The sequence below is a fragment of the Phaseolus vulgaris genome, chromosome 2 (assembly GCF_051622355.1).
Source record: "Phaseolus vulgaris cultivar YP4 chromosome 2, ASM5162235v1, whole genome shotgun sequence".
Taxonomy (NCBI): Eukaryota; Viridiplantae; Streptophyta; class Magnoliopsida; order Fabales; family Fabaceae; genus Phaseolus; species Phaseolus vulgaris.
Genome location: NC_143499.1, coordinates 5,201,758 through 5,216,921, shown reverse-complemented (window position 1 = coordinate 5,216,921; position 15,164 = coordinate 5,201,758). Strand labels below are relative to the sequence as shown.

General features: G+C 33.6%; 2 protein-coding genes across 2 annotated transcripts; both read left to right on the top strand.

Moving 5' to 3' along the window:
- Positions 1 to 1,678: 1,678 nt before the first annotated feature.
- LOC137810467 (UDP-rhamnose/UDP-galactose transporter 2) lies at positions 1,679 to 7,346 on the top strand. The gene is made up of 6 exons (XM_068611730.1): positions 1,679 to 1,818; positions 2,090 to 2,222; positions 2,647 to 2,831; positions 4,231 to 4,431; positions 6,376 to 6,537; positions 6,651 to 7,346. The coding sequence occupies exons 2-6, from the start codon at positions 2,093 to 2,095 to the stop codon at positions 7,011 to 7,013; spliced, it is 1,041 nt and encodes a 346-aa protein (XP_068467831.1). The 5' UTR covers positions 1,679 to 1,818; positions 2,090 to 2,092; the 3' UTR covers positions 7,014 to 7,346.
- Positions 7,347 to 10,583: 3,237 nt separating this feature from the next.
- On the top strand, positions 10,584 to 13,731 carry LOC137810466 (neurofilament light protein). The gene is made up of 3 exons (XM_068611729.1): positions 10,584 to 11,882; positions 12,121 to 12,807; positions 13,058 to 13,731. The coding sequence occupies exons 1-3, from the start codon at positions 10,731 to 10,733 to the stop codon at positions 13,640 to 13,642; spliced, it is 2,424 nt and encodes an 807-aa protein (XP_068467830.1). The 5' UTR covers positions 10,584 to 10,730; the 3' UTR covers positions 13,643 to 13,731.
- The last annotated feature ends 1,433 nt before the right edge of the window (positions 13,732 to 15,164 follow it).

Here is a 15,164-nt window from a genome sequence, read left to right as displayed (position 1 = left end):
TTTTCCGTTTTGGTCCAAAGAAACAATTTGCACTTTCACATGTTTCGGCTCACTCGCAGTTATATCATATCATATAGTCTAATGAGACACTTCTATGAAACGAACCATCAAATCGTTTTGTACCAAAATAAATTCAATTAGATGAATCTCAATTAAAATAGTAGATTTATTCATGATTTTAGTCCAATAATCTATAAGTAAAACTTTGAAGTATGAACAAAATTATGATCATTGGGACTTATACTTTATTTGTTAAAATCCAAATATGTAGGTCTTTGATTTATCATTTAATCTAGGCGTGCGCACTTCCATAGCTTCTTCATGAACCTCCATACTTTTTATGAAAAATCTAAAAAGTAACCTTGAGTTATACAAGCTTTCTTTTTGTAACCTTGAGTTTCCTCTTTCACCGCAATGTTAGATTTTTTGAAGCCTTCATCCAGAAAGAGAGGGAAATGCCTCCCAAACCACCTAGTGTGGGTTTATTTGTTGGATTGAACAAAGGTCATATTATTACATGTAAAGAGTTGTTTCCACGGTTGCAAAGGAAAAACCAACAAAAGAGTACACTTTGTGAGGAGCCTCATCACAAGGTTGTTGGTTTTTCACCTTACGAAAAAACATATAACTGAATCATTCAAGATTGAAAAAGATAAGATGGCACTTAAGATTTTGAACTGTAGAATTCAAAATATATTTTTGGATTTGAAAATACCTTTCCAACTCTACAATTTCAAATATAAATAAAAATATCTTTCAAATTCTACTATTCAAAATATAATATTATGTTTTTCTATAATAGTTTGTAAAAATTTCTTTAATCTAACACTATTTATCACTATTATTATTATTTATTATAATTTTCCCATTATTACTTATCACTCTATAGTATCATATCTTTTTTTCTATAATTGAAATAAAGCATAATTACCACCAATTCCTTATTAAATTATTTTCTATGAGTTGAATTTTAACTTTAAAATAAAAATTGAAAATTAAAAAAATCACAAAAACATATTAAAACTAAAACTAATTATTAATTTTTAAAATTTTCTGTAAAATGAATTATTTAATAATAATAAAAACATATATATATATATATATATATTCAAAATATGCTCATTTTTTTAAAAATTACCTAAATAAAATCATCCAACTTTATTTCGCAAACTATATCCATTTATTGTTCATACATTGAAAAAAATTAATCGACACTGAAAAATTTAATCGAAATTCGGCTCCTGAAGAATCGAATTCAATCCAATCCGGGAGTGAATACATTGAGAATTAAAATGAAAAAGAGTTTATTGTAGTAAACCTTTTTCAAAATGAATTTATTTTGGGAAAAAATATAAAAGCATATCTACTTAGTCCGTTTTTGTGTTAGTACAAATATTTATAATTAAAAACATATTACTAAAATTTATAGTGAATTATAAAATAATGTATACTGAAAAATTATCATTATAACAATTATTTTTTATTAATTTTTGTAATATTATATTTACATAATAGAAGTACTTATAATTTTTTTATGTTGATCTTATTTATAAGAATAAAAAAAAAAACAATTCACATTGTTAAACGATTGCTATAGATTAAAAATAAAAATAAAAATAAAAATGTGATATAATGATATTCCATGTATGTGCTAACATGTGTTAAAAAATGAAGAAAAAAATAAAGCAAATTTTCAAATTTAGTTAGGACGTATTAGGAGACAATCATGTGAAGAAGGAGGCAGGAAGGGAGTGTTGTGGGAGGAAAGAGACATAGGCGCAGGCAGAGCTGCAATTAACAGAGTGGAAGCGCGAAACGGTCCTCCCCGGCTTTCCTTTTCTTTTTTTTTGTTCTGATATATAATTTGAGTTCATCCCAGTCGCACACGATTAAAGCGAGGTTGAGATTGAATTTAAATTCGGAAAAGCGAACTTATGCCACTGTACATTTACAGATCTTGTCCTAGTGTATTTCCTCAGATCTAGTGTTCCTAAAGCAGTTACCATTTCACCACTCAATACTCTTCTCTTTCTCGTATATACATACAAATTATATTGATCGGAATTGCTTTTGGTGCCCTCTGAAATAGAAGATGGAAAGCGAAAAGAAAGCTTCATCGATATCTAATGTGGGAGCATGGGCCATGAACGTTGTCAGCTCCGTTGGGATTATAATGGCCAACAAACAGCTTATGTCCAACAATGGCTATGCTTTCACCTTTGGTCAGCCTCTCTCTTCTTAACTATTATTTCTCCATCTTTGGATCTGAGACTTAGACTCTTAGATCTCTAACTTCTTCCATCTTATTTCTTATCTCTTCTATCTTCTGTTTCCGCTTACTTCGATGCGCCCATTTTTATGCTTCTGTATCTCCTCTGTCGGTCACGATCCAAATATCCATGCCATTTTCTTCTTTTTTTTTAAAATATTTCCCATTTTATTAAAACTAGTTTATACTTGATACTGACTGTTGTTTATTTTATTGGAGCTTCAAATTATTATTGTTAGTTTTATCTTTATGGGAGATTACTGTCATGATTATTATACTCTATAAGTATTATGTGCAAACTTTTAATATTATTAGTTTATGCTGGTGACTTGTTGAGATCCTGCCCTCTAATCTTCTCTTTTCTTACATTTTTTCAGCCAGTTCGTTGACTGGGTTCCACTTTGCCGTAACTGCTCTCGTCGGTCTGGTGTCAAATGCTACTGGTTACTCAGCGTCAAAGCATGTTCCTTTGTGGGAGCTCATTTGGTTCTCACTGGTTGCCAATATGTCTATCACCGGGATGAACTTTAGCCTCATGCTCAACTCCGTTGGATTCTACCAAGTATGGTTTTATGACGACATTTTCTGCGAATAGGGATATCATATATCTTGTTCATGGCTTGGACAGTACAACTTTAATTTTCTTTCCTGTTAACAATTTCATCCAATAGTCATTTTCGAATCCTCATCCTTCTTCATAAAACTCAGACCATTCCATCACATTCATACATTTTTTGCCAAGCATGCAGCAGGGCAATTATTTGACGCCTTTCATTCTAGAAGGTGTAATGCCTAATCTGTGGTTCAGTCAGATGTTCGCAATGGTGAATTGAATATGTGTAATATATGTAAGTTGTTGTATTGTGAATTTAAGGAGCTTCTGATGAGTAAAATGGAAAACTAAATACAACTAGAAACTTTGTGTTAATGAATCCATTCTTATATTATAACCCGACCTAAAGAATCTGATGCTATGAATTGAAGCATATAATTGCTAGTAGAGTTGGTATGTTTTGAATTTTGATTGCCTGCATGGTCAATTGAAAAGTTATAATGAGGAATTTCACCTTTACCTGATAGTCGTTGGTTTTACATATTTATGATTTAACTAACTGCAGCTGTGAGTAGTAATGACAACCCTAGAAGTATTAGTATCTAAAGAGATACTTACTGCTACGTGTAGTAATGAAAGTTTTGCAAGACGAAAGTTATGATGGCCTGAACATAAAATTTTAGTCTTTAAGTGCTCTTTTAGATGTAGACCTGTTGTGTTTAGGTATTCCAGGGATCTGCAAAGAAGAGATGAAAAATCAACTACCAGGCTCTACTCCAATGTCTAAGTTAACATTGAGAATAATAAAGATAATGCTCGGAAGAGGAGGGAATAAATGAGGCTTTCACTGGAAGGACCTTCTTAGTGGGCTTCCTGCCTGTAGTACACAACTTATGATATAAAGCTGTTATCTACGGTATTTGTTACAGTATGGTGTCAGGTTGATTATTTTAGTTATTTATTTATTTTAGGATGAGAGGGAAAGAGAGGCTAAGATATGCAAATTTTATAAGCTATTTATTTAGATTTTTATTTTAAAATTCTACTCTCCACCTTGTTTTTTATAAAAAAAAAAATAAACTTTTAAAATTTTAAGAGCTTTTCTCTGTATATTTGATCAAACTTCTCTTTTTAAGGGGAATAAAAAAGTAGAAAAAGTTTGGCCAGGCACCTTAGATTGTACTCAATTTTTCATTTTAGAGAAGCAAGTGAGTTACTATTATGACATCTCAATTATTGTGTACTAGGAGGTCTGTGTCGCGTTGTTACAGACTCATTTACCCATATTCTCATGACTCACCTTTGATGTATTCTAAATCATAGCCACCTTGTCATTCTCATGTTTTCACTTCGAATTTTCACTACTGCTTTTTAGTTGTTAATTTTCTCATGTTACGTGTGGTCACAGATATCAAAACTGAGCATGATTCCTGTGGTTTGCGTGATGGAATGGATACTTCACAATAAGCACTACTCAAGGGAAGTGAAAATGGCAGTGGTGGTTGTGGTTATTGGTGTTGGTGTTTGTACTGTAACTGATGTAAAAGTTAATTTGAAAGGTTTCATGTGTGCCTGTTTAGCAGTTCTGTCAACATCTTTGCAGCAAATTGTAAGTATTATTCAATGTTTCTTCTCTAATATGCTGGCGATATAAAATTGAGTGCTATTTCTGTTGTGATTTCCTTTTCACCCATCATTTTATTTATATGAACTGGTGCACTTTTAGGTGAGTTCTGGGCAGAACTTCATTAGATTTAAGTGATAAGTTTCTTAATATGATTTAACTTGAAATGATAATAAAAAATTATTTGTGTTTACTTTCTTAGTAAGAACAAAACAATGACAAGATTCTCTAGGAAGCTTACTACTGAACATGAATTTAATCCTAATTGATCATATAAGTATGAAGGTTTGTTTACAAGAGACAAAAGGAAAGAAACATAAGACATGAATGGACACCGTTAATGGTGGAATTAAACAATATAGAACACGAGAACAATAACAAGAGACAATTAAAAACAAGATATGAAAAGACAAAGGTGGAGGAGACTTAGGAAATGAAAAGAAGAGCACCACTTGATGGAGATGCCTTCATCTTCGTGATAAGCTCAAGGAAGAATCGTCACTTGCCTCCTAGGAAGTCAAGATCCAAGTAGGTAATCACTCACACAAGAGTGTTCTCACTGTGCAGATTGGTTCAGTAAAACCTTGTTAAGGTTTCTAATTGTTTGATGGCACAAGATCACCAGACTGTTTGTCTACATCAGACCATTAACTTCTTCTAAGACTAGTATCGTTTAGATAGACTGCCTAAGTGACGATTCAAGCTCAATAATAGGAAGTATTGATCACGTGGCTTCTCCACTAGTTTAGGCATGTTTTACGGAAGTTAGTTACTACAATAGTTTTGTTGTATAAATAGGAACCTGTGTAGACAGATATCGTTAATTGAGAGTTATTCAACTGATAATTGCAAGTTGAGTGAGTTTACTGATAGATAAATTTAAGTTGTAATATCTGGTTATAGTGAATTTTGTGGTGGATGTAAGTTGAAATTCGTTAATACTTCAATTGAACCACGTTATTTCTGTGTGTGATTCTTTCTTGTTCTTCTCTTGTTTATCTTTTACATGTTTCATTTGCTGCGGATTCTTTGCTATCAGTTTTCTATTTGTGTGGTAGACGCTACTATAGTGAATTTGATTTGAGTTATTCCATAGCACTCACACTATCATATATTCCAAAGTAATGTTACATATGTGAGTGATGGCTATTTATAGCTTGAGTTCCGAATTTGCTATGCCTAATGACACTCAAAGGTGTCTTTAGTTACATGTAAATGAGGGATCTAAAACCCACTACTAATGCCTAGCTGAAAATTTCAAAACAAAAGGAGGGAAAATTTGAAATTAAAAAAAATGAAACAAAGGAATTTTCGTATTGGCCAAATTAAGGACACTTCTCTTACTTGCTCATGCTTCTCACGCTCCTTTGGTCATGTTTTCCTTACCCTTATGTTGATTATAGTTGGCCGAGATTCTCATCTTAGAATTGGGCTCCAATTTGAGCTTGATATTGATGCTTCCTTCTTGCACTTCTTATTTTAATCTTGGCCATCCTTCTTTTATTTTGCTGATAAAAAAAAATCCTTCTTTTATTTTTTTGGACTTTGAGATGTTATTTTTACTATTTGTACCTCTACAATTAAGAAATAAATTCCTACATTTAACAAGTTCAAGAAATACATGAGAGAGAGGAAGAATATTTTTGTTAGCAAAAATAACTTGTCTAATCATGTTTCTTGTTATTCTTCTAGAGATAGTGTGTTCTTGCTCATTTTCTTCTTGTCCATGAACTCATCATTAGGTGTCGTGACTAAGCACGGTTCTCCCCTTCTAATGGCCTGTCTCTCACCTGTAGTATCAGATCAGACTAGTTTTATAGTTAAATGATGAGTACAGCAGAAGATAACGCAATTTGTGTTTTATGCGTGATGTTGGTGGGATTTATTCATTTTAATAACTGATTCTTTTTTTCACCTTTTCTGTGACAGTCAATAGGTTCTCTTCAAAAGAAATATTCAATTGGATCTTTTGAATTGCTAAGTAAAACTGCTCCCATTCAAGCGCTTTTTCTTCTTATTCTTGGTCCATTTGTTGATTACTACCTTAGTGGCAAATTGATAACCAACTATAAGATTTCTTCTGGAGCCCTTGTAAGTTCCTTTTCCCCTATTGACACCAATCTGTCATATTCTGTATGTATTTATCTTCAAATATACAAATATTGTTGGATTATTCTTTTAAATTGTTTCTTTAACTTCTGCAGTTATGTATTATTCTTTCATGCTCGCTAGCTGTATTTTGCAATGTGAGCCAATACCTTTGCATAGGACGCTTTTCAGCCGTTTCCTTCCAGGTTTTAGGCCACATGAAAACAGTATGTGTTCTGACATTGGGATGGCTGCTATTTGATTCGGAGCTAACTTTCAAGAATATCATGGGAATGATTATCGCAGTTCTTGGCATGGTAATTTATAGTTGGGCTGTTGAGGCTGAAAAGCAACCAACTTCGAAGGCATTACCTCACCACGCCAAAAACAGCATGACTGAAGAAGAAATTAGACTATTGAAGGATGGATTAGAAAAGATTCCTCTGAAAGATGTTGAACTTGGTGAGGCTGAAGGATAGATTGACTCAGATTTGGTGGTGAATTGATGATAAATGTTGGAGGCAATTATATCGTGTATTGCTTTAATCTGCTTTGTGCCTTTTGTCTAGTTCACATAGTAGTAAAACATCGTTTCTATTTGCTTACACTGGCACGGATCCAGTTTTAGAAGTTGTGTTCCTGTTCATCAGCAATGTTTCTTTATTAGTTTTATTTATTATTTTGTTATGTTGAGGTTATTTATTTGGTGTGCCAAGAAATTGCTAGATAAACAATATGATGGCACCATTAAGATTATAATGTGTACGCTAATGAAAAGCGATATCAATCCACTCTTGCACTCTTTTTTTTCACTTTCTGACTTTTCATATTTTGAATACAAACAAAACATAATTGATTGCTCTTACGAAATGCATTTATCATCTCATTAATACTTGTTTATGTCATTTTTTTTAATTCTCAATTTTATTGTTTTTTAAATTTAATTTCATTAAAAAAAATTATAATTTATACTTAGAAAATAAATTAATATCTATGAATATAATTTCTTGATATTAATCACACATTATTCAATCTCACATAAATTTGTTTTCATACACATTTCTTTCTGAAAATCTAATCACCTAAACCAAAATCATATTTAGAAAGCATTTTTATTTTATTTTGTATTTTATATATATGTGTATGTAAATGTGTGCGTGTGTATATGTGAATTGAAGATAAAAATAAAATATAAAAAGTTTGTATCGATTAAAATAAAGAAGCAATTGAATTCGTGTAATAAAAACAGACAAAAATCAATTCAATAAAAAATATTAGGAATTTATGAAATGTGATTAGTGTGGCACGGTTTTAGAGTATGAAATATAAAACCTAAAGAAAAACTCATGAACAACAAAATACAAAAAATGGAAGATAAAAGAAATGAAGAGTTCGATTAGTGCAAAGAAAAAACAGCACTTAAATTTGTAGAATTCAAGATAATATTGAAAAGATATGCATACCTATAGAGAATTCATGAAAATTGAAAGATTTTTTCTTCAATCTATCTTCAATTTCATTCTTGAGTTATTTTACAAAGGATACATGCTCATAAAAATTAACTATGAAATATGAAGAGTTTAAGACTTGTTTCGTTAGTGCATACATCTTTCTAAATAATGTCATTACATTACATGGAATATGAATAATCTAGAACTTGTTTGGTTGGTGCATATAGTTTGTCAACCAAGACTCTTGATTTTAAAACTAACCTTATGTTCAAACTACTTGTCTTAAATTTATATTTTAAAGAAAAAAAAAACATATATTCTATATTTTTAAAGCTAGAGAAAGGGAGAGAAGAGTCCAAGCAATCTAAAAGACTTTTAAAGGGATTGTAACAAAAAAAAGCATGGTTAAGGATTTAGAGGGAGATTTCATTAAGCCAATAAGACTTTCTCTTGGAAAAGATAAAAATGTAAAAGAAATAAGTGATTCTCATTTGTACATAGATATTACTTTGTATAGGAATATTCTCTTTAGGTTTCTTTTGTTTGGGATATGTTATCCTAAGTTACAATAGTTAACCCTAAGCCCCTATGTACTAGAAGGGGTTTTACACCTTCTTTTAAGGAAGACTTTGTGTGTCTTACAACTCCATATAAAAAGTCTATCAAGTCATGTACAAATCACCTTTGAAGAAGAAATTAAATTGAGAGCCTGAAAGACATTTTTGTGAGTGTGGTATGTTTAGTTGAGTTTACCTAAAACTAAAACCATGTGATGCTTAATTCAACTTATAGATTCAAAAGCTTATAAATATACACCACTACTAAAGGGAGTATTATTGGATTGAACGCTCACTACTAAGCCAAAATTTATGTCCATCTTTCCTACTTTATGGGACAATTGATGTTATCTGCAACATTATCCTCCTTAGTCATTGTCCCACCTAAATTGAACTCATGACATTGACTCGTATATCAATTGTTGGATCAAGCGTTTAGCAATAAACCAAACAAAACTTATACTTTATAATTAAGGTGCAACTCTTTCTACATTAAAATGTAGCACTCCAAACGTCGCAATTTAATTATAACTTAACTCATGATATATGCTACAAAACAATTGTTGTCACATTAAAAAAAAATATTCATCTAATTTTCTATATTATTTTATTGTTTTTATTCTAAATATTGTTACTATTTTAAGTGTAAAATATATTTGTTTTTCATGTGAACATCAAGTTGGTACGTATTTCAATTTGGAGTTCATCCTTAAAAGTCCACAAACTTTGCAATGAGATTTTGTTCTTCCACGAATTCATCCCACACATCCTCTACTTAAAAAGACTCATGTTTGTTAGCTACTGATTTAAGTCTAAACATATAATATTATTTAAATACAATAAGCTATTTGGTTCATAATTTGATCTTCAACCCGAAATTGGAACAAAACTATTTACTTAAAGAAAAAGTAGATTAAAAAATCTTAAAAATAATTTTTGTACCGATCAGGTCATCGGGTAGGAAGACGTGGACAAGAGAGAGATAGGTAGTCAAGAAGTCAACACAGTCGACGTATGTAAGGGCGACATGCTCTACCAGCTGAGTAAGCGGTTATCGCCGAGATGTGTCACCACCAAGATCATCGCCCATCGCCTAAGTAAGACACCGCCTAAGGGACACCGCCTAAGCAAGACATCGCCTAAAGAATCAACTCGCATGACGTAAGCATTTCACAGAGAGAGGGCCCACACGAGGGAATAACCCTAAGTTGGGCAGCGACGCTGTGGGTCCCTGTGTACAGAATAAATGATCAAGTCAAAGGGGCACGTGGTAATGCCCACGTGCTCATTGAAGGTACCCAGGGAGGCTGCATGCATGACGCGTGTTATATGTTTAGGGGATTCGAACAGTATGATGACGCGATAAATACAGCGCTCAAGTTAAAGCCCAAGGGGCCATGAGGTTATACATTGCACTCCAAGATAAGGGAAGTCCATGGGCCAGATACGCTAAGATCCTAAATATAGCGGCGCAAGGACCTTCTCCAAGGAACCCTAGATACTAGCAGGCAACGCAGAGGTAAAACCCTAGTTTTACACTTATATATAGGGCGCAAACAAGCCCTAGAGAGGTACGTGTTTTTCAGTCCACAGTTACACGAGTTTAACCTATTTCCCAGATAGACATACAGAGCGAAGACCCTAATTGTCCTTGACGGCGCATCTGCTGAGAGTACAAGACAATTAGGGCAACACAATTAAATCATACAGTTTCAGTCATTGAGATAATTATACAGTTTCTAGTATTTTGGTGTTTCTCGCTAGCTGACTTGATCGTCGGAGTGCAAACGGCCGCGAGGGCGCCCCTTTGTTCTTCTTTTTTCAGGTACTGACAGACGAAGCAAAACAAAGGTGCCCTAGCTCGTTAAGACAAGCCACGCATAAAGACGACCCAGGTTAACCGGCCGGAACAATTTTAATATTTTTTTTTATCTTTTATCAATTTTTAATTTTTTTATATATTCGATTTTAAACTCCTATCAAAGTTAACTCTGTTATATTTGTACGGCCTTAATATAAATGATTATTTCATAAAAAAAACAGACTTACAAGTTTATTAATCATCCTAATTTTGATTCCTAAAGGTTGATGACGTTTTTGATGCATAGAGAGAATGGGGGTAGGGCTAAGGATATAAAGGGAAGTTAATTTTTCTGAAATCGGAGGTGAAGAAATAAGAAGTGGGACGATGGCTTCCGATGGGAAGAAAGGCGATGATATGGATTCGCTGTTTGAAGGGATGGTACTGTTTAACCCTTCTGCCCAAATTGAAAATGAAATTGAAATTGGAGTTGAAGAAGCAGAGGTCCAACATCACAATTACAATGGTAGTGATGCGCTCACAACATCGCAGCCCCTTGACGAGAATCTCTTCTCTGACCTCACGCTTGTGCTGGATCCCCTCCAAAACGATCAACTAGCTCAACCCGACCACGATCTCCAATCTCACCAGCAGCTATCTGTATCTGCTACACAGGCTCAGGCTCAGTCTCAGTCTCAGGCCCAGGCCCAGGCCCAGGCCCCTCGAAGGAGAAAAAGATCTGGCTTGAGGATTGGATATGGTAGAGATGCCCTTCATTCCAACCACATGCCTCATACTCTTTCTCCGCTCCCTCAACCAATTTCTGATAGTGACAGCCTCGGCGCTGCTGATACTGCTCAGGTCCCAGACACACTTCCCTCCATTATCACTGCCACTGCCACTTCCACTGATCATGCTGATGCTGTTACTCTTTCCCAACCATCTCCTGAATCTTCCTCCAAATCAGAGAATGGGAATCGGGAATATCAACATGCTTCAGCTTTTTCTGAGGAAGAACCATCTGCTGAATCTTCCTCCAAATCAGAGAATGAGAATCGGAATGTGTCGTCGTTTTCTGAGGCAGGAACATCGTTTACTGAATCTTCCTCCAAATCAGAGGATGATAATTTGAACCAACAAGATGCTCCGGCTTTTCCTGAGGCAGAGTTTCGGAAAATCAAGGCCACCATACGTGAGAAGCTTAACCATGCCAGTCAACTGGTAAAAAATGCTTCTTCTGCTCGAAAGGATTCCATCAGAAATAGAAGAAAAACCGTTGAGAATGCCAATCTTGCTTCCCTCAAATATATGGAACTCGAAAAGCAATTGGAAGAAGCCTGCGAAGCTGAAGATTTCGAAAGGGCCGAAAAGGTTAGCGAAAACCTTTCTGTTGCCGAAAAGGAGAAACAGACTTTCATCAATTCCTTGAGAGAAGCTGATGCCTTTGTCGACGCTTTGGATTTAAAATTGCAGCATGCCCTTGACTCTCAGTTGGTTGCCGAGGAACAATGCGCAATCCTCCTCGACCATTATGCAAAGGTTAGTTAAACATACATCCGCGGGAAACTTAATTGCACCCTTTTACTCTTATCTGAAACATTTGTCTAGTTTACAGCTTTTGCATTTCATTGTAACTTCACATAAACCCATCAATGAAATTAAATGTTACAGATTCTAATGTTTCATCCTCTGGTAACACATTGATTACTCGTTGACATTCCCTTACAAATCAGTTATGGTTAAAATTTCTGATGTGACTATATTCCTTTTTTTCTAGAATGCTCTAAATAATGCAGATTCTACCCTGAAGAAAGCAACATCAGTTTTTTCAAAAGAAATGGACCAATGGCTTTCATCATCTGAAGCCTTGGAGGTTAAAAAGATGGAATTGGAGATTGAATCACAATTTATGAATGAAGCACGTTTAGAATTGAATAATACCATTGAGCATTCAATCCAGGATGACAAAAGAGAAAAAGAGATCCTTTGTAAAAGAAAGGATGTGTTAATGGGTGAATTGGATCAACTTCTTGCTTTAGTTAAACAGAAAGAAAAGGAGATAGCAGACAACGACTCTAATTTAGAAGCTGTAGAAAATAAGATAAATAAAGTTGTCTCTGGATTTAAGGAGATGCAGTCAAGCATTAATGTCAAGTATGACAAATTGCAGTCTGTCCTTGAGCAAGTGAAATTAGAAACTGAAACTTTGGCTCTAAAGAAGGGGGAAATTGATAACCTCCTTACTCAGGAAGAAGAAATGGGAGGAATACTTAGGAAATTTGCTAGGATTTCTACAGAGGAAGCTGAAGGATACCGTGAAATAGTTAAACTGAGAAAAAGTTTGATGTCATCTATATTGAAGTCCAGGGAGGACAAACTGACACTTGCAGAGAACGAGGAAAAGCTTTCTGGAGATGTGAAATTGTTTCAACAGGAGGTTTCTGCCGCAAGAGCTTCATTGCAGGTTAATACTGATTTTTGTGTTTAAAATTGTGTGTTGTATATATGGCTGAAATGTGATGGATGATCAGAGACCTTAAATTTGAAGTTATGCACAGGTTAAGTTGCTTCAATATGTTTTAGGTTGAGAATACTATAAATAGTCCCACTCCATACGAAATGAAATCCAAAAACAAGCTAGTCACTTATTTTCCCGCAAAAGAAAATTATTTTGGTAGTTATTTGTTCACAAATGTTCATTACACTGTTTTTAGGAACTATCTTCAAGAAAGTCAAGCATCCAGCAAGAGATAGCATCCTTCAAGCAGAGGATTATTTTCATTGATAAAAGAGTCCCAGAACTAGAAGCAGAAAAGAGAGTTGCTTCTGCTGCAAGAAATTTCAAGGAGGCGGCACGAATAGCTAGTGAGGCAAAGTCACTATGTGTCGAAAAAGAGAGCGTCCAGATAGACATGGACACGTCTACATTAAATCTTGAGAAGCTTGAAGAAGAAATCAAAGACACCCTTAATAGATTACAGGAGACTGTGGGAGTGATTTCATTAAAGGAGAAAGAGTTGGCAATGGTCAGATACCAGAAGCTACTTTTGGCATCTGCTACTGCTAGAGCTGAAAAGGCTGGCGCACTAGAAATAGGTGATATGGAAGAAGCGAATCTCCTATCTACTGAAGCTGAGGCAGCAGACCGTGAAGCTGATAAACTACAATCGACATACAAATTTGAGGCGAAAGATTTGGTCGATCTAGGAAGACATTTAATTTCAATGGATCATGTATCGTATCTTGATCAGAAGCAACTGGGAGAACTAGTTGTGTCACTTCATCTGTTGTCTGGATAATTGTTGAAAGAGGATTTTGTGATTGAAAATCAAAGATACGAAACCTTAGTTACTGGAAGTACGTAATGAGAATGTGATTATGCACTTTACCCTTTTTTTCTCTTTGAATTTTTGAGGGGTTCGGGTTGGTTGTTGAGTATAAGATCTGTGCATTTTATCTTTTCATTTTTTGTGGGGGTAGGGGCGTGGCAGGACAACAAAAGTGGTATAATCTGTGAGGATATGGATATGCTGTGAGCATTGTGTTATTTTCACAACAATTGTATGATTCAAACAAAAGCTCTTGGACATCTACAATAGCTAGTAAAGAAAAGACCTATTAAGAGAACAGTAGCGTATCAACGATAACAAGGCAATTGAATTTTGCATCCCATGGTTTCTTTCGAAAAGGGTGTTGGAAAAGTTGAAAATGCAAGGCATTAGATTTTATGATTCCGTAATTTGTAAATGTTCTGAAATTTACAATTTAAAAATGTATTCTGAGTTACGTAATTTGAAAATATTTTTAGGCCAATATATTTGGATTGTGTAATTTAAAAATATTTATAGTTCTGAAAATATATTTGGATTGTGTAATTTGAAAATATAGTTCAGCTTACATTATCTAAAATAATTTTCAAGTTCAAAATTATATTCTGCATTTTTTGTATTATTATGTAATGTATTTATATAATATTCCATCTAGAATCATATTCTGAAATACAGTCAAATACTTACATTTACAAATTATATAATCCTGAAAATACTTTTACAAACACATTTTTAATTGTATAGTCTAAATTAAGTTTTCAAATTGTATAATTATAAAAATATTTTTACATTTATATTATATAATCCTGAAAATATTTTTACATTTAGAAACACATTTTCGATTGTATAGTCTAAAATAAGTTTTCAAATTTTATAATCATAAAAATATTTTTACATTTAGAATAAAGTTTTATACAGTACAATCCAAAATATGTTTTCATATTGTGTGCAATATAAATATATTTTTTAATCCAAATTTATTCTTAATTGTAAAATACATTTTTGAGTTTTAAATTCCACAATTTAAAATAGATTTTCAACTTGTAAATTGTGATGTGTTATATGTTATATTTTAAAGTTTTGGGATTTGAAAGCAAATTTGTTGGGACATTTTGGGATTTGATTAGCGGGATTGTTGGGACAATTTGAGATTTAATCGGCATATTTGGTGGGATGATTGAATTAGCTAGAAGATATGTATTTCAACTAAAACATTTAATTTAGCCAAAAACAGTGGTTCCCGACCGAGTTGTTCTTCTTGATCAGACCATATTCTTGTCCTGACCGAGTTGTTCTTCTTAATCAGACCATATTCTTTTCCTTATATACAGTAATGTTCTCTCTTATTTATTGTTCTCCCTTATTTATAGGTAAATGAGATATTTTTTCATTAACTCTAGAGATTGGCATTAAGACTCAACCGAGTTGTTCTTCTTCTTGATCAAGCCATCTTCTTTCCCTTAGTGTTCTCCCCTCTTCTCGTTGTATTTGA

Excerpts from the sequence above, each read along its gene's own strand:
- LOC137810467 (XM_068611730.1), top strand. The coding sequence starts at position 2,093 with ATGGAAAGCGAAAAGAAAGCTTCATCGATATCTAATGTGGGAGCATGG. Across the intron at positions 2,223-2,646 it reads TGGCTATGCTTTCACCTTTG|CCAGTTCGTTGACTGGGTTC; the intron begins GTCAGCCTCTCT and ends ACATTTTTTCAG. Across the intron at positions 2,832-4,230 it reads ACTCCGTTGGATTCTACCAA|ATATCAAAACTGAGCATGAT; the intron begins GTATGGTTTTAT and ends GTGTGGTCACAG.
- LOC137810466 (XM_068611729.1), top strand. The coding sequence starts at position 10,731 with ATGGCTTCCGATGGGAAGAAAGGCGATGATATGGATTCGCTGTTTGAA. Across the intron at positions 11,883-12,120 it reads TCCTCGACCATTATGCAAAG|AATGCTCTAAATAATGCAGA; the intron begins GTTAGTTAAACA and ends CTTTTTTTCTAG. Across the intron at positions 12,808-13,057 it reads CCGCAAGAGCTTCATTGCAG|GAACTATCTTCAAGAAAGTC; the intron begins GTTAATACTGAT and ends CACTGTTTTTAG.